This window comes from Pteronotus mesoamericanus, unplaced genomic scaffold (assembly GCF_021234165.1).
Source record: "Pteronotus mesoamericanus isolate MK-2021 breed Mesoamerican mustached bat unplaced genomic scaffold, CSHL_Meso_final contig_27, whole genome shotgun sequence".
NCBI classification, from domain to species: Eukaryota; Metazoa; Chordata; class Mammalia; order Chiroptera; family Mormoopidae; genus Pteronotus; species Pteronotus mesoamericanus.
In genome coordinates, this window is record NW_026555115.1 from 20,822,670 (window position 1) to 20,848,515 (window position 25,846).

Below are 25,846 nucleotides of genomic sequence, written 5' to 3' on the forward strand. Positions count from 1 at the left end.
ATCTGAGATTTGAATTGATCACACAGACCGAAGCTTCATTTTTCTTTCTTTAACTCTAATTTTGTAGAACCATCTAATGTATCAAAGTGTTACAAAAAAGAAATCAGTATCAAAGTATTTTTGAAAGATAGAGGAAAAACAAACAAGAAGCATAACAATCTTGGATAATGATTGTTTCAGCTGTACTAACTACACATAGTGGGATGGGTGGGATGGGATGAGGCATAGAATAAAAATCATAATTTTAATCACTTTTTCCAAACTGAAAGGATACATACAGTTTAAAGCCTAGGTTCTTTAAGTTACAAGAACACAGCTTTATTGTATAGGCCTGTTTTGTGAAAATATTTTAAAGAACTGTAAATGAAACCTGAAATTTCCATATGTATTTCTTGTTTGTTTTTTAATTCTAACTTCCATTTTCTGAGGGAGGAGTTGCTTGTGTTTATTATCATAGTTTAAACATTGCAACATCATTAACCCAACTACAATTAGTAAAAACTAGCCTGGGCGTCTTGAAGTTGTTTTTTTTTTTCCCCTAATCACACTATAGCCTGTAGGCCAAATCTAGCCTGCCACCTGTTCTTATAAATAAAGTTTTATTGGAATACAACCATCCTTATTTGGATTTTGCCTACAGCTACTTTCAAACTATCATAACACAGTTGTGTAATTACAACAGATACTGCATGGCCTATCAAATCTAAAGTATTTATTACTTGGCCCATTTCAGAAAAAGTTTGCTGATCTTTGAACTGAGGATTAATGAAGTATTCTGTTTTTTACTGGGAAGTTATATATTGTCTTTGCATTAAAATATAGTAGTAATAATAAAGACAATAAACTCTTTGTAAACTGTTTTAAAGAGACAATATAGTATACTGCTTGAGCATGCTGTCTTTAGAGGATGATGGTCTGGGATGGGTTGGGTTTTTTTAATTTTTTTCTTTGTTTTTATTATTGGCACTGTATCCTCATTTTCCCCAGGTTTAAATCTCTGTTCTGCCATGTACTAGCTGTGGTACCTTGAACAAACTGCCTGAATTCTTTGTGTCTCTTTCCTTCACATGCAGAAAATAGGGATGAAAATGTTACCTGCATCGATTTAGTGAAAATTAAATGAGACAATACGTGTGAAGCCCTTATTATAACACCTGACAACAGAAACATACTTAACCACCATTGTCATTATTATCTTCATCAGTACTCCTATAACTAACACTACCACTGTCATTGGTTACAACATATTCTGGCCTATTAAGTGATGAATTTAAAGATACGGAGAAGCCACCTAATTATAGAACGGTGTAAAGAATTGTGTTTTAGCCAAAACACAATTAACTTTGTGTTAATTGTACCTTGACAGAGTCCACCAGGAAAAAGGATACCAAAGCAATTATTAAACAAAAGATAATATGATGTGGAGGGCGGGGAGGGGGTGTTTACAAAGGAATTGGAGAACTGAGAAGGACAAATGGGAAGAGCAAGGTAAAACAGAGATAGAAACCACAGGAAGCAGCTATCACCCGATTAGGGATCTAGAGACCAAATTCAAGTTAATGGATCCTTGAAGTGTGGAGGAAAGGCACCACAGGTTTTAATATGAAGCTGTAAGTGAAATTTACAGTTTAAAAAGGAAAGAGGTGAAAAAAAGTTTTTGAAGAAATGTACTGGAGCAAGACCTGTTGTATTTTTGTTTTTGTTTTTCCAAATAAGACATTGTTAGGTAATTAGCTATTGCTAGATAGAGAAAAACATGAAACTGGCAATTTTTTGCTATTTTATAGTTTGAATCTTCTGTTCTAAGACTGTCAAATGTTAGGTTATCTTGAATACCTTCTGACTGGTAGTGGCTGGCCAAGCACAAAGAATCTTTCAGCAATATCTATTATCTGTATAGAATGAAGCAGGATTGGGGGAGAGATGGATGTACACAGTATATTCCCTTGATCATTTTATCATTTTACAGTGCTGTTGAAACCAACCTCTTTTGGCAGTCACTGGGTTTCATTTATTCAACAAATATATAATAAATACTTCCTATGTGCTAGGTAGGTACTATACTAGGCACAGGGCACACAGGAGTGAATTGAACAAAAATCCCTACTTTGCCCTGGCCTGTGTGTCTCAATTCGAACATCATCCCGTAGCCAAAAGGTTGTAGATTCAATTCCCAGTCAGAGCATATATCTGGGTTGCACATTTGATCCCTGTGAGTGCTCATAAGATTCCAGGTCCAGGTGCATGTACAGGAGACAACTGATCGTCATTTCTGTCTCGCATCAATGTTTCTCTCTCTCTGCCCCGCTCTATCTCTAAAAAGCAATGAAAAAAATGTCCTCAGGTAAGGATAAAAAAATTCTTTTTAAAGAATCCATGCTTTTATAGAACTTACATTAAAGGGTAAGAAGGCACATAAACATGATTAACTAAAATACGTAGTATGCTAGAGAAAAAAGTAAAAAAAAAAAAATAGCAAGCATGTGTATTTGTAAATGTGTGATGGAGATTGATAGGACAACCAAGAGGGGCTTCAACTGGAAGGTGTTAATTTGAGTGAAGATAGGAAAGAAGTTGTAGAATTGAACATGTGAATATCTGGAGCAAGGGCATTCTAGGCAGAAGAATAGTAAACAGAAGACTCTGAGGCCAGAGAGTGTTTAAGATAGTTGAGGAACAGCAGGGAGGTCAGTATGGCTGAAACACCAGTGGGAGGAGAATATTAGAAGACAACTTCGGTAGGGGGAGGGGCAAAAAGGAAGAAAAAGAAGACAACTTCAGAAAGGCACCCTGTCTGAATCATTAGAGAGTTGTAGAAGGATGAATAGATGGGTTAAATAGGAGCATTAAGAGTTTGTTTTAGGTTAGTAATCATGAAGTCCATAGTTGTGTGTGTTTCTCTAGCCACATTCTGATAAAACCAAATTTTACTTAATTTTTTATTTTTATAATCAAGTTTTTTAAAAAGCATGTTGCATTTGGTAGTTTCACACCTATTTGTTAATTATGTAACCTGTCTTTAAACCCAACTTTTAGTTGCTGTTTACTTTAAATTTTTAGTGGTTGTTGGCTCATCCTTCTACCAGTACAAAATGACCAGCTGAATGCTGATAGAATACCGTCTTTTCATAATAAAGGGATGATAAACCTTTACTGACTATCATGAATCTTGCAAGCAGAGATAGATTCATGAACTAGATGGTCTGTCTGTATGAACTAACAAATCTGCACCCATGTTTCTGTAGTAGGATTGTTAATCACTAGGTCTATTTTTCCATCTCCCCTTTATTTTAAAATTAAATATTTGTGTTTTAACACTAGTGATTCATTTTAAAATACATCTAGTTTTATTAACATACATTTCTGAGATAATAATGACATGTCATATGCAGCTGGTTCAACTAACTTGTTTTTGCTTTCTTCCCATTGCACCGGCTTACTTTAAAGGTACTTATTTGCAGTAACTGTGGCAAAAGGGCATTTGAGGCAAGTAAGAAGCAGATTTAAGCAATGAAAAACACCTTTATTCTGAAGGTACTGGACCCCTGTTGAATACAGTGATTTCCAAGGAGAGTTTTGATTTATCTACTATGCTGTATTTTATCTTTCTGTAAATATGAAAACAACTCAGGTATTTTCCTGGTTTCACCCTCCCTCTTGGATAGCTTCTTTGACATTTGATAGAAAAACATGTCTCACTACAGCATAGTAGATCTTTAAACAAAGGAATTTGGATTAAGAATATTGACTACGCTATACCAAAAAAATAAGGCCTTATTGACCAACAGTTACACACGGGTAATTCCTTTCCTTATTATCTAAGATATTGATAACAAAAGATTTTCTAATTTACGTATTTTGTTTTCAATTAATATAGTATAAATTTATTTAGAACTTACTGAATTTTTGTGTATATCCTAAGCTGAGTTTACCCCATTCATGTAACATATTAATGTAAGATGTAAACAATTATTAGTTATCTGGTAGTACAATTTGTTATCTTCAGAGTTTAATTTTAGGCTATGAAAACTACTTCAATAGATAATTTAGTGAGAAAAAGGTATTAAATGTTATTTAGATAGCTTTGCCAGATCTGTGACATAAAAGATAATTTTAAGCTATTGTGGGTGTTATTCTTCATAGTTCTTCACTCCCAACCTCTCATCAGTCACCACACACACAAATTATATATGCAAAGTCTATCTTGATTTGACTGCTCATGCCCATTTTCACCATCACCACCATTTGATTTAAGCCATTGATCCTGTCTGAACTGTATTATCACAGCAACCTCCCAATTGTTCCATCTGTCTCAGCCCCTATCAGTCAGGATTCATATTCATATACAAGGTGGGGAAATAGTAGGTTTACATTTGTGAGTACACAAAACATAGTTTATTCTTGTATTATTAATACAAATAACTGTAAACCTACTTTTTCCCAACCCGGTATAAAAACCACTTTAGCTATTTTAAGTAGAAAGAGATATGACACAGGTAGGTGTACTTTAATGTACTTATTTTTCATTTATTGTTGAAAGAATGGAAGTGAAAAGTGTGGTACATAGTCATAAATGTAGATGTGCATATTGTGCACAATACACGTTAGGCACATGGCTATACCTAATGAAGCTTCTGGCCACTTTTAGGAAAATCTGTTACATTTTAAAAACTGATTTTATAATTTTAAGATTTCGCATTAAATGTAAAATGTAAAGCCATGAATAAAATTAGTAAGAATCTCTAAACAATGAAACAACTTTTATTTTTTTTTATTGATTTATTTATTTATTTATTTATTTTTTTCTGTTTAAACCAGGTGAAACTGAAACAACTTTTAAACTTTTTTCAGAAAACCACCAATTTGAATCCTGGTATAAAAAAGTACTTTTAAAATATGTACAATCCAAGTTATTTTGCAGGAATTTACAATTTTCCACAGTGTTCTTTGTGGTGGTGTTAATAGTGTAGCCTCTGTTGTCATGGAAACATGTCTCTGAAGGCAGCCTCAGAGGATAATGATTCCATGGTGTTACTGTGGAGAGAAACAACTGAGACTGTTAGTCACCTGGTCACCTGGTCCTATGGCTAGGAAATGCTGTGTGTTGATATGGCCTTTTTTTTTTTTTTTTTTTTTTTTTTGTAGATTTTCTCAGAAAAATTTGCCTTTCTTAAGAGGCAGGGGCATGTGTGTGTGTGTGTGTTTTTTTTCAAAAGTACTTGCGCAGTGCAGGATAAGGAGTGGGTTGGATTAAGATTGTATAAATTTTAGGATTTTTTAAAAATAGGAAGAAGGAAAGGAGGGGGAAGGGAATAGCAAAATCTAATGGCTAAAAATCTCTTTCCCAGTAACAGAAGTCCAGCAATATTTTTCCTAATTCCCCACAGCTTACCTTTTGTGAGCTGAACCACAGTTATAAAATGAAGGGTTGAATTTGATCCCTACTTCTGCATCTTTAATAGTTCTGTGTATCTTTGAAATTTGTTAGAATCTTTTAGAACAATTTATTTGAAATACATTTTCAGTTTATTATTTTTTAAGAGAATGAGATAGTAAATGATCTCTTGATATGAACAGTAGCACCCATTTCTCACACTGCGTTATAAAAGAAAATTAGAAAAGTAGAACTTGAAATAAAGAGGCAGGAGGAGAAGTTGCTTGTAATCCTGCCCCTAGAGGTTAACTTTTTAAACACTTCCTTCCATTTTTTTAACACTTTTCATCTTTTCTTTAAAAAAAAAAAAAAAAATTTATTTATTTATTTTTAGACAGAGAGGAAGGGGTGGAGAAAGAGAGGCAGAGAAGACATCAATGTGTGGTTGCCTCTTGCATGCCCCCCACCGGAGACCTGGCCCGCAACCCAGGCATGTGCCCCGGCTAGGAACTGAACCAGTGACCATTTGGCTCACAGGCTGGCACTCAATCCACTGATCTACACCAGCCAGGGCTCATCTTACCTTTTTTATTTAATGTCATAGGCAGTATCCCATGTGACTTAGAATCTATTCTTATAGATAACTTTTAATTGTTGCCTAATATTTATTTAGTCTTACATAATTGTCATTATTTACTTACCATTTCAACACCTTTGGATATTTAGGATATTCCACATTTCTCCAAATATAAACAGTGCTCAAGGGAATATATTAAGAGTATTAAAACATTTTCTTTTTAAATTATTCCCTTAGGGTAGATTTCCAGAATTACTAAGTCAGAGATTAAACATTTTTACCACTGCAGACGATTACTGCTGAATTGCTTTTTGTAAAGTTTGTATGGATTTATATATCTAAGAGCACTGTGAGAGAGTACCTGTTTCCATGCATTAAAATTACTTCAAGTCTGTTTTATTGTGATAAAGTATATAGAATAAAATTTCCCATTTTAATGAGTTTTAACTGTATAATTCTGTGGCATTAATTATATATTCCCAGTGTTGTGCAGTCATCACTATTTCATCACATCAAACTGGGTAACTATTAAGCAATAACTCCTCATGTTCTTCTGTCCCTTTTAATCTACTTTGCATCTCTATGAATTTATCTATTCTAAATATTTCATAGAAGTGGAATCATAGTGTTTGTCTTTTGGCATCTGGTTAATTTCACTTAGCATAATATTTCCAAAATTCATCTATGTTGTGGCATATTTCAGAATTTCATTCCTGTTTATGGCTAAATAATATCCATTTAATGCATTTACTACATTTTGTTTATTCATTCATCTGTTGATGGTAATTTGGATTTTTTCCACCTTTTGACTCTTGTAAATAGTACATCACTGAACATTGGTATAAGTATCTGATTCCCTGTCGTGAGTTCTGTTGAATATATACCTAGGAGTAGATTCACTAGGTCATATGATAAATCTATGGTTAGTTTTTTGAGGAACCGGATAACTGTTCCATAGAGGCTGCACCATTTCCACCATCCACTGTCAGTTTTTGAGGGTTCTAGTTTTGCACATTCTTACCAACACTTGTTACTTTCTATTTTTGTTTTTCCTTTTTTATAACGACCTCCTAGTAGGTGTGAAATGATATTGTAACCTTGATTTGCATTTCTCTAATGAATAGTTATATTGTGTATCTTTTCATTTGCTAATTGGCCATTTGTATATCTTTTCTGGAGAAATGCCTCTTTAAATCCATTTTTTAAATTGTCCTTTTGTTATTGAGTTGGAGTTCTTTGTATATTCTCTATGTTAAACCTTCATCAGATGTATGATTTGCAAAGATTTTCTCCCATTCTATAGGTTGTCTTTTCACTTTCTTGATATTGCCCTTTGGTGTATAAGAGGTTTTAATCCTAATTAAATCCTAATTTATTTATTTTTGTCACTTACATTTTTTTGATGGTCATATTTAAGAATCCATTGTCAAATTCAAGGTCATCAAAATTTACTCCTGTTTTCTTCTACAGATGTTATTTTAGCACTTATATTTAGGTTGTTGGTTAATTTTCAGTTAGTTTTTATGTATGATGGAAGGTGGTGCTTTAACTTGTTTTTGCATGTGGCTATCTAGTTGTCCCAACACCTTATTGAAGAGTCTCATACATTTTTGGTAAATTTGGATTGACTGATACGATAGACAAAAAGATCAACAGTATAATTTTATTTTGTATTTACATTATAATTTTATTTTGTATTTTTATCAATGAGGAAAAGCATAGTTTCAAATTTAGTGTTGTTCTTTCTGTTTTAACTGTCTTTTAACATACATTGTCCTCTTATTGATTTAACTCTACTGTTTTTCTTATACATGTAAAGATAACGTCATTGGTATAGCAAATATTTACAAATTAATTCTGTTTGAAGTGTTTGGGACTTATTAGAAAACACCCTTCTGTGTTCCAGCTATATCTTTTTTAGAATAATTGAATCAAGTCAGATAAGAGTAATTGAGTGTAAATGTCAAAAATTTTTAGTTTAAATTATGTCACTAGAATTCCCACTTCTTTTTTCATTTTTCCCAGAATATACCTGACACATTATAGATACTCAGCGAATGCTAATTGAATTAATGACTCTATAAGCAGGTTCTTATAGTAGAGGTTAATAGCCAGATTACTTTATAAATTATACAGATTCAATTTTGAAGTCCTTTGAATGTTTTGCCTATGGACTTGTGTGCCCCAGTTACCTACCTGATATGCTAATGGAGTTATTTTTGATTCTTTGAATACAAGGCAGACAGTAGTCAGATATATTTGGAATGCTAGAAAACTTTTTTATTGTCTGTCTCTGAAGCTAGTGACTTATCTTCTACAGGAGGAGCATTGTAAGTTTAACTAGTTTCATTTAAATATCTAGGAAGTGGTCACTTGTTTTAATTACAACGTAATTAAAGTATTTGTGATATAATTTCTAAAATAATTTCTGGAGACCATTTTCTCATTTAAATTCAGGTAACATTAATATTTTACCTGTTTCTCATTTATATCTGAAAACTGTAATTTATCTTCATGACAAAACTTTCTGTTGTGTTTCCTTTTTACTTTGGTATTCTTCCTGATTTTTTTTCGTTGATGATTTTTAGCCAACAGAAGCTGTACCTCTCTCTCCTCCCACTGTCCCTGTGATCCCTGTCCTGCCAGTCCCTGCTGAGAATACTGTCATCCTACCCACCATACCACAGGTTTTTATTAGTTTTCTTTTTTCTTTATAAAAATTTAATTTGCGTTTAATGTTTCATTTGTATTTTTTTCAAAGTATTTTAATTTTTTTTGTTAAATTTGATCATTTACTTTGGGCTTCAATTGGTATTTTTAGGGAATTAAATATTTGGAATTTAATACAAAGTGGATTTCATTATTTGCCATTTCATTAGGTTGTCTATGAAATAGGACACATTCTAAATTTCATAATATTGAACCTCCTTAGATTTGTAATCGTTATTTTTGTACTAGTAAATGTGAAACAGTTTTGAAATATTTTTGTTCTTGGAAATCTTGTTTATTTTCTAAAGATAATAAAAATCATTGTCTTCCTGATCTTGTACTGGATGTGTTATTTTATGTAACATTTGCTTCATAGTATATATTTATCTTCTTTGGAAATATCCTTCTGTCATTTGATTAGATAACATACTTCATTCACATTTATTAGTTAAAAACAATAGCCAGTGTATATAAAGTATATCAGAGTTCTTTGTGCTACCTTTGCAACATTTCTATAAATCTAAAACTATTCTTAAATAAAGTTGAACTTTTTAAAGTTAACGTGTAACAACCAAAGAATAAAATGAAATAATAGCCAAATGTCAGTGATTCTGAACCTTTTTCACTTTCAGAGCTTTAGTAGTGCCAAGGGATGGCTTATTAAGGCACTGCCTTACCAACAGAGTATTCAAAGTCAAAATAGTGGTAGTATTATTAAGTGTAATAATATAATCTTCAGTGTGAAAGATCTCAATCTCATTTAAAGTGTAGTAAGGACTTCTTTAGGTATGTTTTACAGTTGTTGATCTATAGCAAAAATCTAGGTAAAAATAGTATGTTTGCTGTCTAAATGCAGTTTCAAAATAACTCCCGGGGCGGTGGAGCTTGGGGGGGGGGGGGGGCGGAGGGGCGGTGGAGATACCAGCTGTGATTACTACATCACAGTGCACTTCCCCTTCTCCTAAAAAATGAAAATCAATACAAACATCATACAAAATAGGATTATAGGGGAAGTTAGAGGTATTACACTAAGACTTTAATAATTCTAAATAAGCAGCCTAAGGATTACTGTAATAAGGTAGCACCTTTCCAAGTATCTAGGATTTAGTAATATAGTATCTTTTAGTAGGAGATTTGAAAGTTTATTTTACTCTTGTCACATCAGTTCATCTTTTTTTATGTTGAAATACTTTTCTAGACTCCTTTAAAATTCTGTGGTAGTTTCTGTTCTTACTATATTCAGTAGGGAACCTGTCCTTTCCTGTTCAGAGTTCTATGATTTATTTACTCCAGGTGTCCATAATACAGCATCACACTACACTTGGAAATTGTTGAGATATTGCATAGCGTTGTAGTTATAAAGGTCTTAGAGTCAATTTGATCAGGTTTGGAATTCCAGTCTTACCACTTGCTAGCTGTGTAACTGAGCAGTTGATTTAACCATTCTGAGCTTCTATTTACTCATCAGTGACACTGAAGACGATAGTAGTACTAACTTGAGATGTTTTACAATAATTAAAAGAATAATAATTCATGGGTAGCTGGTATGTGATCTTGGCTATTCATATTGTTATTTCATATTTCTTTGAGATAGTAAACCAAGGAACAAGTTTAAATAAAAACAAATGAGGATATCTGCACAAGAGAGGCTTATTTCTTCCACCTACCCTCATTTTAGTTTTTAAATATACTACAAAATTCCATGTAGGGGAATTTAATAATTTATATTGTATGAGAAGCCTATGGGTGTGCCTTATTTTCCAGAATAACTGTTTTCCTGATTGAGTATAACACATGCATTATAAAATTCATACAACTGATTAAAATGTTTGTTCTGAAATAAATTTTGAAGTCCATTCTTAATACACAAGCCAGTTTTAACATTTTAAGTAGATATAATTTTTTCTTCGAATGACCCACTATACATTTTAGTTGCATCACAATGTAATAGAAATGGAAGGAAACGATGCAAGATTCAGAGTCTAGTAGTCCTGCCTTTGTGACTCAAATAAGTTAGTTAAGCTGAATTTTTATACTCCCTTCATTTACTAAAATGGAGTAACACCTCTTTGACTACTTCAAAATGAGTTGGAGGATCAGGCAAATTAGACAGCTAGATAAGTCATAGTTGTTTTTCAGTATTTGTAGAACTTTTATACTTTTCAGAATGATTTTATATGATATCACATTTAAATTTTATGAAAGTCCTCTAAAGTATGAATTATGCTTATTATACAGTGTTACAGAGGAAGATATTCAGTGGCTGCTTGAAGTTGCGGAAAGAGCATTTACTTTATAGTGCAACCTACCACTTCTTGGCCTTTTCCTCCATTTCCTGGCCTCACCCTTTTGTGGCTGTGTGATGGTAGGGAAATTACTCAGCTGCTCAGAGTCTCTTTCTATGCACATAGAAGCTTAGCTCATAGTAGGTAAATACTCCCTAATGGAGATATAACCGTATAATCTATATTATACTTCCCTGTTAGATGCACAGACTTTCATTTCCACCCCAGAGTAAATATTCTGCTCTAAAACCTGGTGCTTTAGACCTTTGTTTCTACCAGTCATAAGGCGCTATCATCTAATAAAGATATTGTTGAAAAATGCTTTATTGCTGTTTTTTTGTGTGTCAAAGTCTTTGTTCATACTCAAATATGTGCTCTGGAGGGATTGGTTTTTCTTCAATTTTTTGTTATTGTTCTAATCATGTATATACTAAAATGAATATAACATTCTCCTTGTCTTCTAGGAACCTTCCTACTATCTGTGCAAGAGACCAGTTAATAACTAATTCCCACATGACCTAAGAGTTACATTAGAAGTATATTCAGTGGAGAGCATCCCATTGCTTTTAGCCATTCAGGTTTCACCAAACACCTGAGTGTTGAGTCTTAAATGATTTGACCATTAGGATAAACTAAAGCATGACTTGATATATTCTCATTTTACTGGTAATCTTAAATAAAATAGCATACTTTGGATTGCCTTGATGAGTCTTTTTTTTAACCATACACTAACATGTAACTGCAAGGCCTATATTCTGTTTGTGGTTTTTGATTTTTTTTTATGTTTATTTTTGTATTATTTCCAAATCATTTCACACAGTGCACATTTAAAAGCATTGTCTAAACTCCTGATGTTGGCCTGTTTTAAAATAATTGGATCTTAGAATTCTTTTAACACAGAAAATCTGAAATGGTGTGAGGATGCTGCAATGTATTAGAGCAGCAATCCCTCCAAGGGCATTTGAAATTGAATAGTAAAAGTTGGATGAGCAAAATTATGTTTTTTTATCTTGTTATTGATACTTGGGTCAGATTCTTCAGGGGTTTGCTAGTGCCTCTTTCTGGAATATCTCTGCTTTTTTACTACACACCCCCACATCTCTAAATGAATTGTAGGATTTCATTATTGTCCAAGTTGAAACACACACAGTGGTATATATTGGCAGAAACCACTATGGTTTACAACATATTTTCTTTTATATTACTTCACCGGGCCCTCATACACTTCTCTTGGGTAAAGGCATATATTGTCTCTCTATAAAGAGAGAAAATGAGTTCCAGTAACACTTGTGATTTACCTATACCATCAAAGTCACTGAATGGCAGAGTGATTTAGAGAGAGCCCTAGAACCAGATCTTTTGATAAGTATCACTGGAAGCAAAATGTAGGGAAGGGTCTTTCTTAATTTGAAATAACTTTCCCTCTCTGGCCGGGTAAGCCAGTTGGGTAGAGCATCATCCCAATATTCTAAGGTTATGTGTTTAATTCCAGTCAGCACATAAAACGATCAACCACTGAATGTATAAATAAGTGGAACAACAAATAGATGTTTCCCTCCCCGCCCCCTGGCCCCCCACCCCTCCACTCTCCGCTCCCTTCCTCCCCTGCAGCTCCCTCTTTCCTTCCCTCTCTTCCCCCCTTCTCTTCTCTCCTTCCCCCCTCCCTTCCTCTCTCTAAAAATCAGTAAATTAAAAGAAATAACTTTAACACAGATTCTTTCAAGTCTTGTTGTTATTTTTTTATTTCCTCCTAAACAAAGCTGATAATTCTGTGCTACTTGTTTTGCTACTCACTGTCCTCGTTATGAATTTGTTAGTTTTTTATTTTAGTGCTCTTTACCTCAGCTATCTGAAATCTGAACTTTGTTCTTTCCTGTGACCAAATTTTTTGAATCTCTTCCTTCAGAAATAATCTGTCCTTCAGTGTTGGTGCCTAGGTAATTACGTCTTTCAGAGTGGTAAATCTTAGCCTCCAAGTCCATTCAAATTGTGCCACCCCATTCACTTGCATTTCTGCCTCCTCCAAATTAGAAAGCTATGGAGTACTACTTTGTCAGATTCCATTTCTGTATTTTATAATACAAGAATTTAGAAAATCTCAAGTTAGTAAAGGCATAGTTTATTCCAGAGTAAATGTTTTAATTCTCTATCTGCTAACATGGTCCTAAGTATTTTTATCATTTTAGATGGCTGAACTCAAGGCAATCAAATCATTCCTTTGTCTTTATTTATATAGCCTTTTATTTTGGACCATATTTTGTGATACGCATTTTTCAAATTACTAGGTTTTCTTATCCTGATGTTAATTTTGATTGAATTTCTTGCTTTAATCTTCAATGTGAACATTTATGGTCGTTTCCAATTTCAAGTTCTTTATTCCCATAGTTTTCCTTCAGGTGTGATCATTCACTCATGTTTATTCTAAGATCTACAGATAAACTTACATGTATATCACTCATCTAATTATGTTCTTGAAGTCAAAGTTACAAATTATTTTTACTAGTGTGTATTCTTTATTCTAAACTTTAAATTGAAATCAATTTTATGGTGTGAATGCTAACATTTTAGTAGCAACTCTTAAGTAATGACTGCCTTAGTTATTAACCTCTTACAAACTCAATGCTTGATTTAATCTAGTTTTTCTTGCTTTACTACTTTATTATGAAAATTTCCCAAAATACTCAAATGTAGAAATCACCCAACTACAATTCATCAACCTGTGTTCTCTTATATATGATCTATAGCTGCTCCTACTTCCAACTTTTCATTGGTTTTATTTTGAAGTAAATTTAACACTTTATATCATTTTTGTATATTTCAATATCAAAGTCTTTTTACATGACTAAAATCAAAAGTGATCTGTACAGTTGTGAGTTGGTGCCCATGAGCCCCTAACATTGTAATACTTTGGGTATAAATTAGATTTTGATTAAAACCAACTTTTCCAACTCTGCTTGGTAATAAATGGGAAGAAGTAACCAAATGACTTCCTTGCCATATTCTTGAAAAATATAACTTTCCTTGTAACTTTAAATAGCCTTATTCTTTCTTGACCTCTTCTGTAATTGCTTAAGCAAAATAAGGTGATGTTGTACCATTAATTTTTTTAATTAAGTGAAATATTGTCAAATTGAGGTATCAGTAGGTCTTTGGGGAATAAATATTTTAAAATATTCATAAAATCTCATGTCTGTTAGTTGACTAGCTTTCCTTAAATAACAATATTACAAATAGTATCTTTATTAGATTTGGTTTTCACTGAATCATTCAAAGATAGACTATTACATTCAAAGGAAGAGCTGCACATAAAAGTTAATGTCATGCTTATACATAATAAAGTATTACCTACTCATTTTTAACTTGTTCATTCATGTAGCCCAAATGCACGCTATATAGTTATTCAACTGTGTTGCCTTTAAGCATTTTATTATATGATCAACCATATCTCATACTTTGCTGAAAATAATGTAAAACATTTGAACTCTGAATATACACATTTTTAGAAAAGCCCATACACATGGAAAAAATGGTTATTTTGTATAAAATGTTTCATACAGCTTTTATATGTAATTATTAATTGGAGTAGAACTATTAATTATTATAAACATATCTGCTAACAGTTGTTTAAAGGATAGTCATCTTTTTTATTCTATGAAAATGTCATTTGGTTTAGTACCTCTATACTTTAAATATGTAGAAGAAGGATAATTTAGAGGGGAATCACATCAGTTTTCTGGTATGGTCCTGATATGTTCTGTGGTTTTCATTTGGCATTAACTGCATTTATGCTTTAAATTTTATTTCACCTACATAATAATTACTTTCCATCTCAACCAGAAAACCAAGCCTTTTTCAATCCAAACTTAATTAAATGTATAGTTTTTTTTTTGGAGGGGGTTCTTTTTTTAGTAAGCATTGGTACACTTTTGAATTGTCTAGAATAACATTTGGAAGGCAATAATTGCAACTGAAAATAATTGGAGGCTTTTACTTTAATAGGGTGTATTTCCAGTTTTCTAAAAAAAATTTATTATAATTGATTTGTGTGGTAGATTTTTTTTCATGTTCAAACAATTGTGGGGACCAATTTTTTTTTTCTGGGTAAAGAAATAATTAGAATCTTTATGGAATCCTTGGGAACAGAAAAGCTAATGACTTCTAAGCAATTCAGGAAGAGCTGTTCGATATACTAAAGAAAAGTTGTGGATTTTTTAAGAAGACTGGTGAACTACTTTGCAAATCTTAAGAAAATTATTTGTTTTAGCAGAAATAATCTTCCCTTTTGTTGCTAGAACCTGGGTATATTACTGAACATATGCAAAGCTCATGAAAAATTATAATTTAAGAAGCAGCAAATCTTTCATGTGCTTCCAACATGTGTGTATATTAATATGTAATGTGTCAATTTTCCTGTTAAGCTAACACATTTACAATTCTTTCTTTAAGGCAAATCCTCCTCCAGTACTGGTCAACACAGATAATTTGGAAACATCAACTTATGTAAGTTCCATTTCATCCCCAAATTTAAATAATTCTGCTTTTCCTGTTCAGTTTTTTTATGTAGATATAAAGATCACAGCATCATTTTTTCTCATATATTGTACTCAAAATGTTCTATCCCTAAGCCACAGTTGTTAAAGTAAATGAAGCAGTACTGTTCTTTTTTGGTCCTTTCTTTTCCTCATACTTATGCAAAGCAGAAATGTTGAAATAGAAATTTATGGTTTTATTTTTAATTAAAATTATCAACTTTCACCAAAGGCTGTTTCAGACCAGTGGTCACTACCACACTGCCATACGTTCAGAGAGTCATTTTAGAAGCCTAATTGATTGGCTTAATTTTTAATAACCAGGTTTATGTGTATAATCACATATTAAAATAATTATAACTATGTAACTTTAAATTGATTGGTGCTTCTCTCCAAACTTAATTTGTTAAAAAGCCCTCTTTCCCTTAAAAGATAAATAGCCAGAACAACAGAATCTGATCAAACATTTTTTACCCCAAAAGGAAAATGTCTTTGGAGATGTTAGCAGTAGTGCCTGTGCATTTTTTAACTCAAATGGCACATATTTTCATAAGCTATAAAGATCCTTTCCCTTTATTTTTGAACTGTAGTTGATTTCAGGCTATACTTTAAAACATTTTATTTGACTTTTGCCACGACCCATGCAGAGTGGTGGTCCCTGAGTCGGGGCAACGGGAGATTGAGAAAAGGACAACACAAGACAGGTTAGAGAAAAGCAAGGGCCAGATGAGGCATTGTCCTCTGGTGGAGAGACAGTGACAATGACCACAGTCTCCACGTTTATTTTATAGGGGTTGGTTAGACAAAGCTCAAGGGAGTTTTGCAGACTTAGGGGAATGCTGTGGGCACAGATCATTCCATTCCCAGGCTATCTACACGATGAAACTCTCTTCTGCAGAGGTTGCAGTCGTCTTCAGCTGAAGCTTGCGGGTATCTACTCCCTTCTCAACCCACCTTGGTTCAAGCTGTCGTCAGTTGCCAGCTTGCTCTGCCTTGCAGATGCAAGCAGTTGAGTGTGGCCTTGCCAAGTGCTTAACCTGGCTTTTGACATCAGCCTTCACCATCCTCCACAGGCTTTATATTTTTTTTGTTATTTATATGAATATGGATGTATCAAATATTTGGGAATTTTGGAAGACCTCAAACAATATTGAAAACAAACAGAAATGCTCGTTTACACTTTTTTTCAGATTCCTTCCAGTCAGTGTTACCTTTCACACCAATGTAGAGTATGTAAGCTGAATTTTGTTTGTGCGTTTGTCAACATTTTCTTCACATTTCTTTCTCCTTCACTTGTTCTCTTTGTTGACTTATGTTTTGCTTAGGGGCAGAGTCAGTGATTAAATATTTTCATTTTTAAAACTCTTTCAACTAAAATATTAATATATAAGGGTTAACAGAAAACAGTATCAACAAAGAAAATAACTACATATGCACTTTAGAGGAAATGTCAACTAATTGAAAGCAATATAAGCATATTAAGCAGCAAGTATAAAGTAGAAGTAGTATGATATCCAGTTTGTATGACATAGCATTCAAAAAATATTTTTCCTGGTAAGCAAGGTTTGTTGGGGATCTCCAAGAACACTCAGTACCCACTTTAGGAGATTTGCTAGGACTCACAAGACTCAGCATAAGATTTATTACAGCTATGCAGTTAAGTCAGGATCTGCAGTCAGATTATAACTGTATGTGTAGAGGAATCCATGTTTAGGTTTCCTTATACTCTGTCTGATGAGGTGTCACACAGAGTACTCTTTCCCCTAGCAATAAATGCAGCCATTTTTGTAGGGTGTTACTGCCCAGAAAACTCATACGGACTCAGTGCAAAGGTTTTTATGGCCGGTTGGTCTGCTAGGCCCCCAGTCTCCAGCACATACCAAATTTCCAGGCTCCCAGAAGGGGAAAATAGGTGTTCAGCATAAAATGCATTGTCTCTATAAAATCTAGCCACAGTTAACTATTACCCTTTCAGTTATAGAATGGTGTGAACATGCCCAAAATCAATTTCCCAAATGTCTTCTAAGACCCTTCTAGAGGTAAGCAGCCTTAGGCCTGATATGTTAACCCTTTCTGGACATAAAGCAATAAGATATATTCTAATTCCTTAAGCAAGACTTGTCAAAATTTGCTGCTTTATCATACTTCAAGAACACAGTGTGAAATGTTTGGGTAGTAGCTATCCTCTGTGGCTCTTGCTTCATGTAGGATTCCAGAGTCGTTTTTAAACTTATTTATTATTCCTTTGTTAATTCCCTGATCAACTATGTATGAAGAATGAAAGTAAGAAAAATTACAGCTGCTACCTTAGAACACATTTTTTTTCCTGTCTGTAATCATTACACTTCCCCAAATTAAGTAATTAATTGAACAGGTGATATATGCACATTCTGCAAAATTCAAAAGATAAAAAATAATATCCAGTAAAAAATAAATCGTCCTTCCACCTCTGATTCCAGTCTTCCAGTTTCCCTTGACTAAACCAGAAAGTGTTATTAGTATCATATATATCCATATATAAACATTCTCTGCATATGCATGCATACATGTCTTGTTTCTAACTTTCTACCATATAAAACCAACGCCCTACTGATAATTTTTGTATAGATATGTTGTGTATATATACAAGTATATAATCAGAACATACTAATATACATAGATTGCTCAGAGTGTCAATTTTTAGATTTGATTATTACTGACAAGTTGCACTTCATAGAGTTTCACCCATTTATTCTTCAACAAAAAGTATCTTTTTTTACCCCAGCGTCAACCAGCACAGTGTGTTAATAAACTTTTTTATACTTTGTTAATATGTTTAAAATGCATTAACCCATTGGTTTAATTTGCTTTTCTATTTATAGCTCACCTTTTTCTACCTTTTCACCTTAAGAAATTTATTTGAGATATTCACATACCACAAAATCTACCTTATTAAAGTGTGCAATTCAGTGGTTTTTAGGTTATTTACAGTATCGTACCATCATCACCACTTTCTTATTCCAGAATATTTTATCACCCTATTTAAAAACAAAAACAAAAACAAAAAAACATACCTATTAGCAGTTACTCCCTACTCTCCACTTCCCTCAGCCCCTGACAACCACTAATCTACTTTCTGTCCCAATGTATTTGTCTGTTCTGGGCCATTCATATAAATAGAAGCATACAGCATGTACCCTTTTGTGTCTGGTCTCTTTCACTTAGCATATTTTTAAGGTTCATGCATGCTGTAGCATGTATCAGAACTTTGTTTCTTTTATGGCATGTGGATATACCAAATTTTGTTTGTTCTTCTTCTGATTTTGAATCCCTGCTTTCATTGCCTAGGGGTGGAATTGCTGCATTATATATACTTAGGGTTTTGAAGAACTGCCTATTTTCCATAGCAGTTATGCCATTTACATTCCTGTCATCAGTAAATGACGGTTTTAATTTCTCCACCTTCTCACCAGCCTTATCATTCCTCATCAACAATGTTTTGGACTTTTTTATTATAGCCATCCTATCGGGTATGAAGTGATTCTTCATAGCTTTGATTTGCATATACATAGTGACTAATGTTGAACATCTTTTCCTGTGCTTGTTGGCTATTTGTATATCTTCTTTGGAGGAATGTCTGTCCTGATCCTTGGCCCATTTTTTAACCGGATTATTATCTTTGATTAGTAATTTGTAAGAATTCTGTATATATTCTAGATATAAGTCATTTATCATATATATGATTGCACAGATTTTCTCCGGTTCTTCTGTGGATTGTCTTTTTACATTTGATAATCTCCTTTGAATCACAAAAGTCCTATGCTTTTAATCTCGTATCTAAGAAACCATTGCCTAATCCAGAGGTCACAAGGATTTACACTTATTTTTTTTTCTAAGAGTTTTTTAATTATAGCTCTTACTTTTAGGTCTTTGATCCATTTTTAGTTAATTTTATATATTGTGGAAGGTAAAAGTGCAGCTTAATTCTTTTGCATGTGGGTATCCAATTGTCTCATCGCCGTTTGTTGGAAAAACTGTTTTTTCTGTATTGAAAGGTCTTGACACCTTTGTAGAAAATCAATTAATCACTAGTATGTGGGTTTATTTCTGAACACTTAATTCTGTTCTATTGATCTACATGTATATTGGTATGCCAGTAGTCTTGATTACAGTGACTTTGTAATAAGATTTGAAATCAGAAAGTGTTAAGTCCTCTGACTTTTAAACTGTTTGTTAGCTATTTTAGGTTCTTTGCATTTCCATATGAATTTTAGGATCAGCTTATCAATTTCTGCACACAGAAAAAAGACACCTGGGATTTTGATGGGGACTGAGTAGAATCTATAGGTAAATTTGGGAAGTAGTAATGCCATCTTATCAATATTATGTCCTCTAACCCATTGACACAAAATGTCTATTCATTTACAATACGTCTTTCATTTTGTTCAGTAATGTTTTGCTATTTTCAGTGTACAACTCTTAACACTTCATTTGTTAAAATAATTCCTCTTTTCTTTTAATGCTAATATAAATGAGATTGTTTTCTTAATTTTATTTATGGATTTTTCATTTCTTGTGTATGACAGTATAACAGATTTTTGGGTATCAATCCTTTGACCTTACTGAACTCATTTATTAGCTCTAATAGTTTTTTGGTGTGGATTCCTTTCGATTTTCAACATAAGGTCATATCATCTGCAAATTGAGATAGTTTTACTTCTTCCCTTTTAGTCAGGTGCCTTTTAATTATTTTTCTTGGCTAGTTGCCCTGGCTAAAACATCCATTATAATGGCTAGTAAAAGTGGCAGAAACAGACATCCTTATCTTTATTTTGCTTCTGATCCTTCAGTGGAAGCTTGCAGTCTTTTACCATTAAGTATGATGTGTTATATTCAATTTTAACTATTAATTGGTATTATAATTTCATTGGCCTTGGGTTGATTTTTCTCTTCATGCATTCCTTTTCTTTCTTTAAACAGTAAAAATGTTAGGGAAAGGCAAAATTAAATACAAAAATTCCAGAGATCCTGTTGGTTCCAGTAATGAATGGAAGCGTTGAAATAATTCCCATCTGTTCTTTTGTCTTTATTTTCCTTAAGACAGATCACTAACAATGAAGGTTAAGAAAAATTATTTAATTTGACTCTGGTAGTTTTCTTACATACTGAAAGCTTCAGTTTCTCCACATGTAGCATAATTGATAAATACAGTATCTTAAAATCAACCCAAATGGTTATTCATTATTTAGGAAAAACACTTAAGTAAATTATTTTGGGGTTAATACTTTGATTTAGTTCTGTTAATTTTTCATTAGGAAGAACATTTTTTTTCTTCCCAGTACATTTTATTACCTTTTGTTGGTATAGATTTGTGGTTTTTAATTGCCTGAAATTATGCATTAATATAAACCATAAGTCATATAAATGAATATCAACATGTTACTCTATAGTTAAAGTATTACTGAAATGAACCGAAACAACAGGAAATAATTAGGCTTTTTTAAAAAAATCTTCCTTTGAAGTACAAATAGATTGTTAACTGAATAGCTTGGGGATATAAAGTACAGCATATGAAAGGGGAGTAGCCAAAGAACCCTTGGATATGAACATGACCCATGGACATAAACAATGGTTGGGGATTGCCTCAGAGAGTAGGAGGTGCTGGGTGGAGGGGGGCAAAAGGGGGAAATCAGGACAACCATAATAGCATAATCAATAAAATACAGTTTTTTAAAAAAGGAATTGTTGATCAGCAGATAAAGCAGTACTAGGAAAATCACTGCTGAACTGCAACTCTTATCTAAGTAACCTTTTTTTCAATATAAAAAGGTTGGCTTGAGATGACATGTTAAAAGACGGTTTTTAGCATAACTAACCTGCCATCTTCTTAGATTACCAGCATCTGAATAAAGTGCGCATAAATATTAAAAAAAAATAAAAATAAAAATCTTCCTTTAAGTGTTATGCCAATTATGTAATAGGATTAGTCTGTGCTGTTTGGATATATTAGTGTAGCTGATTAGAAACGTGTAATCTTTGAGCCAATAAAGGACTGAAGAGATGTGTGTCATAAATTGTCTTGTGCTTCTTTACAGCACTTTTATGTACCCATAATGAAAGCAACTTGTATTAAAAAGAAAAAACTTTATAACTTTAGAAGTTAAACAATAAATTCTATTCCAATATACTAGCAACAAGCAGTTGGAAGCATGAGGCTATTAATTCTGTCAATAAAAATATGAAACACCTAGTAGTCAGCTTAACAGGAAATATATAGAATTAGTAGTAAGAAAACTAAAACATTATTGGTAACTTTAAAGAATACTTGAGAAAGTTTGAGAGCAGATCTCTTTGTTAATCAGGAATATAATGTAGAGATCATCATTTTCCCAAGATATATATTCATTTAGTAATCATATTGTCTAAAGATGGATTTAATTTTGTTCCCACCTTATGATCTCTCACTGTATTCTGTTAATTGAGAGTAATAAACCCATTAGCCAAATATTTCTTTCCTGTTGGAAGACACATTCTGTAGAGATACTGTCAAAAGAAAACTAAGCAAACTAAGCACTTTGTAGTTTTGCTGGAAACTGTATTACTTTTGTAAATATTACACCACCATTTTTTTTCCACATTTACTGTTAATGAGTAATTTATGTTTTTCATTGAGTAATTTATGTTTTGGGTAGTGTACTCTTGGCATTTAGAAGCCCAGTTTCAAAGTAATTGAATTGTCTCTATATATGAAATAATCAGTTTCAAGTTATTGAAAGTTTAGGAATAAGTCACTTGGAGACTGCATGACCTTCTCACTGTTCACCTTTTTAAAATCATTCTATAAACTGTGCTACCTAGAATTCTCACCAAATATCAATACATCATCACATGGCATTAAATAAATTCCAAAGGTATAAATTCCAAGTATCTACCTTATGAGAAGGCTTAATGGTGACAATCTCAAATTCCTTAAAGCAGAAGTTCATAAGTCACAATATAAAACCTTTACATATTAACACCAAAAGAACCATATAAGCACACTCACTTGAAAATGTTTTCCGGAATAAAATTTCAGACTACTGTATTTAGAAATGAACAAATTAACAAAAATAGAGCCCAGTGTAGCGATTTCGGGATGTTGCCAAAGCTAAGGAAAATTTATTAATTTAGATGGATTTTTTAAAAATAGAAGAGTGTAATAAGCATAAATGAATTGGGCATTCAACTCAAGCAACTTCTTAAATAGTTTTAAAAAAAGAATAAAGAATTGATAAAAACAAAAGCAGAAAGTAATAGCATAGAGTGTAATAGACTAATCAGTTAAGACTGTATCTTTAACAAAGACAGACTTTCAGCAAGTCTGAGAGAAAAAACAAAGATGATACAAATAACCTTTATAATAAGAAAAGTGGTATAGCTGCTGATAGGGATTTTTACTCAGAAAAAGGACTTCCAGTCAAGTTGGTAGGATATGCATACATATAACCCTCCTGAACTCTAGATGCATAGAAATCATAATTTATTCGCACATTTATAACATATAATCTCAAAAATGAGAAAAAAATCTCTTCAGGTGAGAAAGAAGAGGAAACAAAGTAGCAATTGTTTGGTTTGAATCCCATAGGCCATAAGAAATAAGAACTCCAAAAAACTAGTAGACTTGGGTTTTAAAAGACTCGTAGCCCTTGAATTGGACTTGAATTAAGGGTAGTATGGTGAGGAAAGAGAAGTAGCTTACATAATTTTGTTATTCTGTCATTTCATTATTGTGTTGCTGTGTAACAAACTGCTTAAAACTTACTGGCTTAAAAAACAGTTCATTATTTCTCATGATTTTCTGGGTTAACTCAATGATGCTGCTTCACATGGTATTGGCTGGGGCATTGGAAAAGGCTAGAAGATCCAAAATAGCCTTATTCACATGGCTGGCAATTGGTGCTGCTTGCTGATTAGGAGTGCAGCATGGGGCTTTTGGCCAAAGTTTTTGATTCTCCTTTATTTGAATCTCCTCACAGGCTGAGCTTCTTCCTTATTTTTTAGGTACTGGGTTCCAAGGCAGTGTTCCTAAGACAAACATGAACACTATATGGCATCACATGACTTAGCTTCAGAAACAATACATCATTTATGCCACATGCTTTTTTAACAAAAGTCACCTAGGACCTAGATCCAGGAGGAGAAATCGCAACATCTTGATCATAGGATAGTTTCATCAGATCACAAAAGAGCATATGGTGTGGAAGGTGGTAAGAATCTAGAGAAATCCAATTTATCACAGTTCCTATTTGACTTACTAGATTGAGTACTCTGCCCAGCCTGATGTCAGCAGAAATGTTAAAGCAGTGATTTGAACCCAAGTTAATCTGATTCCAAGGACAACTCATTCACCAATGACCCTCATTGTGGGAATTACTTCTTCTAGGAGGGAATAGGGAATAAATTGGAAGGAATAAGAGAAAGTACTTGGTCTATAAAAGGTGAGCAAGAACTTGAATGGTAAATCAAATTTGGGCATGAAATATGTAAGTGAAATGTGTGACAGAGGAAGCACTGAAGTAACATGCGGAGGTGGGAACTTGTAGTACATGTAATGGAAAGAGCAAATCATTCAAATTTGATGGCATGTATATAAGGTTCATGAAGAGGTGAGATGTATTTGTTAGGAATGAAGCTGAGAGATTGGGGTAAGTTCATGCAGAGCTTTGTATGAGTTTCTGAAAGTTCTAGAAGTGTGTCATTAGAGATGGGCTCTAAAAAAGATTTGCATGAAACTTATTAGAATGATTCGAGCAATGGAGAATACTAATCTAAGTGATTGGGTAGATTACATTGGCAGTAGTCCTGAGGATATTAACAAAGACTTGAACCAAAGTAATAGAAGTGAGAATGAGATGATGGTTTTCAGAAAAACTGAAGAAGTATTTAAGTCAGTAAGAATTGGCAGCTGATTAAGGTGTGTGAAGCAAGGCAGAGAAGAGTCAGAGTTTGATATTAAAAGCTGAATGTACCCTTCTGTATTTGAAAGTCATAATTCCATGAATGTCAGCTCATTAATCACATTTTACTCTTCTATTCCTTGAAAATTTTCTTATATTATTAAAATGAAGCTATATTATTTGCTATCATATTTAAGAGGTTTTTGTTAATAAATCATGCAAAAATTATGTCTTACCATTTCAAATTTTGCGCTCTAAATTTCTATGCTATTTCTTCCCCTCCCCCATTAGGTTAATGGCACTGATGCAGATTATGAATATGAAGAAATCACACTTGAAAGGGTAAAAACTATTGATTATCTTGTTTTTTATGCATAAATCTGTTGCTTAGAAAAACTCTTTAAATATTCAGTACTATTCTTTCATATAGAATCCAAGGAAATAGATCTTTCAAAAAACAAACATGTGGCGGGGAGAAGTTAGGGGGTGAAGGAAAAAAGAGCAAAAAAGAAAAAGGACTCATGGGCATGGACAACACTGTGGTGATTGCTGGGGGGGCGGGGCGGCTATAAAGGGACTAAATGGTAATGGAAAAAATACAATAAAGGGTAAAAAAAATAATAAAAGATAACACACCAAGAGTGTTAATAAATGGGGAAAAATATCTCAAGCATTTATAACATTAAATACAATGTGATTTAATTAAAAGTTTTTAAATTAAAATGTTAAAAAGGCATGTAGTATTTGTTTCTTTTATATGTTCACATATCATAAAATTAGCCATGACATTTTCAGAACATGTTGCTTTTTATTTAAAATAACTTTTTATTTAAAGTGAACTTTTTATTTAAAATAACTTCAAATTTATAGAAGAGTTATACAGAGTTCCCCACATCCGGAACTCAGTTTCACCTATTGTTACCATCTTACATTACTAGAATACATTCGTTTCAACTAACAAACCAATATTGATACATTATTGTTAACTAAAGTCTACACTTTATTTGAATTTTTTTAGTTTTGATGTTTTTCTCTTCCAAGATCTCATCCAAGATACCACATTGTATTTAGTTACCATGTCTCCTTAGGCTCTTTTAGACTTGACAGTTTCTCAGATTTTTCTGTTTTTAATTTAATTTTATTTTTATTTAATTTTTAATTTATTTTACATAAAATAATAAAATGTTATTTATTTTAAATATGTACTTAGTAACCTGGCCATTGTATCAGTATTCTTACCTAGTAAAATAATAACCATATTTCTAATTGACAAGACCCTGTCATAAACCTATATACTCCCGCAGTCAGAAAATAACTTAAGGGTACAATTCAGATGTGTAAATTTTCTTGCTATATTTTCCCTTTAAGAATATCTGCATTCAACTGATGCCATATTTTAGTAAAACCACCTTGTATGACCAGCATTTTGGGAAAATTAAATGTTCTATGCACGTGAA

At 32.8% G+C, this 25,846-nt stretch overlaps 1 protein-coding gene across 18 annotated transcripts in view; it reads left to right on the forward strand.

Moving 5' to 3' along the window:
- DLG1 (discs large MAGUK scaffold protein 1) overlaps positions 1–25,846 on the forward strand; it is a 284,963-nt gene that overhangs the window by 140,524 nt on the left and 118,593 nt on the right. For 13 of the 18 annotated variants that reach the window (XM_054575106.1, XM_054575105.1, XM_054575108.1 and 10 more), the window contains 3 exons: positions 8,540–8,638; positions 15,392–15,445; positions 24,681–24,731. In XM_054575106.1, coding sequence (XP_054431081.1) covers positions 8,540–8,638; positions 15,392–15,445; positions 24,681–24,731 — 204 coding nt within the window. The remainder of the gene's footprint in view (positions 1–8,539; positions 8,639–15,391; positions 15,446–24,680; positions 24,732–25,846) is intronic. The other 5 variants (XM_054575113.1, XM_054575115.1, XM_054575116.1 and 2 more) reach the window with 1 other exon arrangement.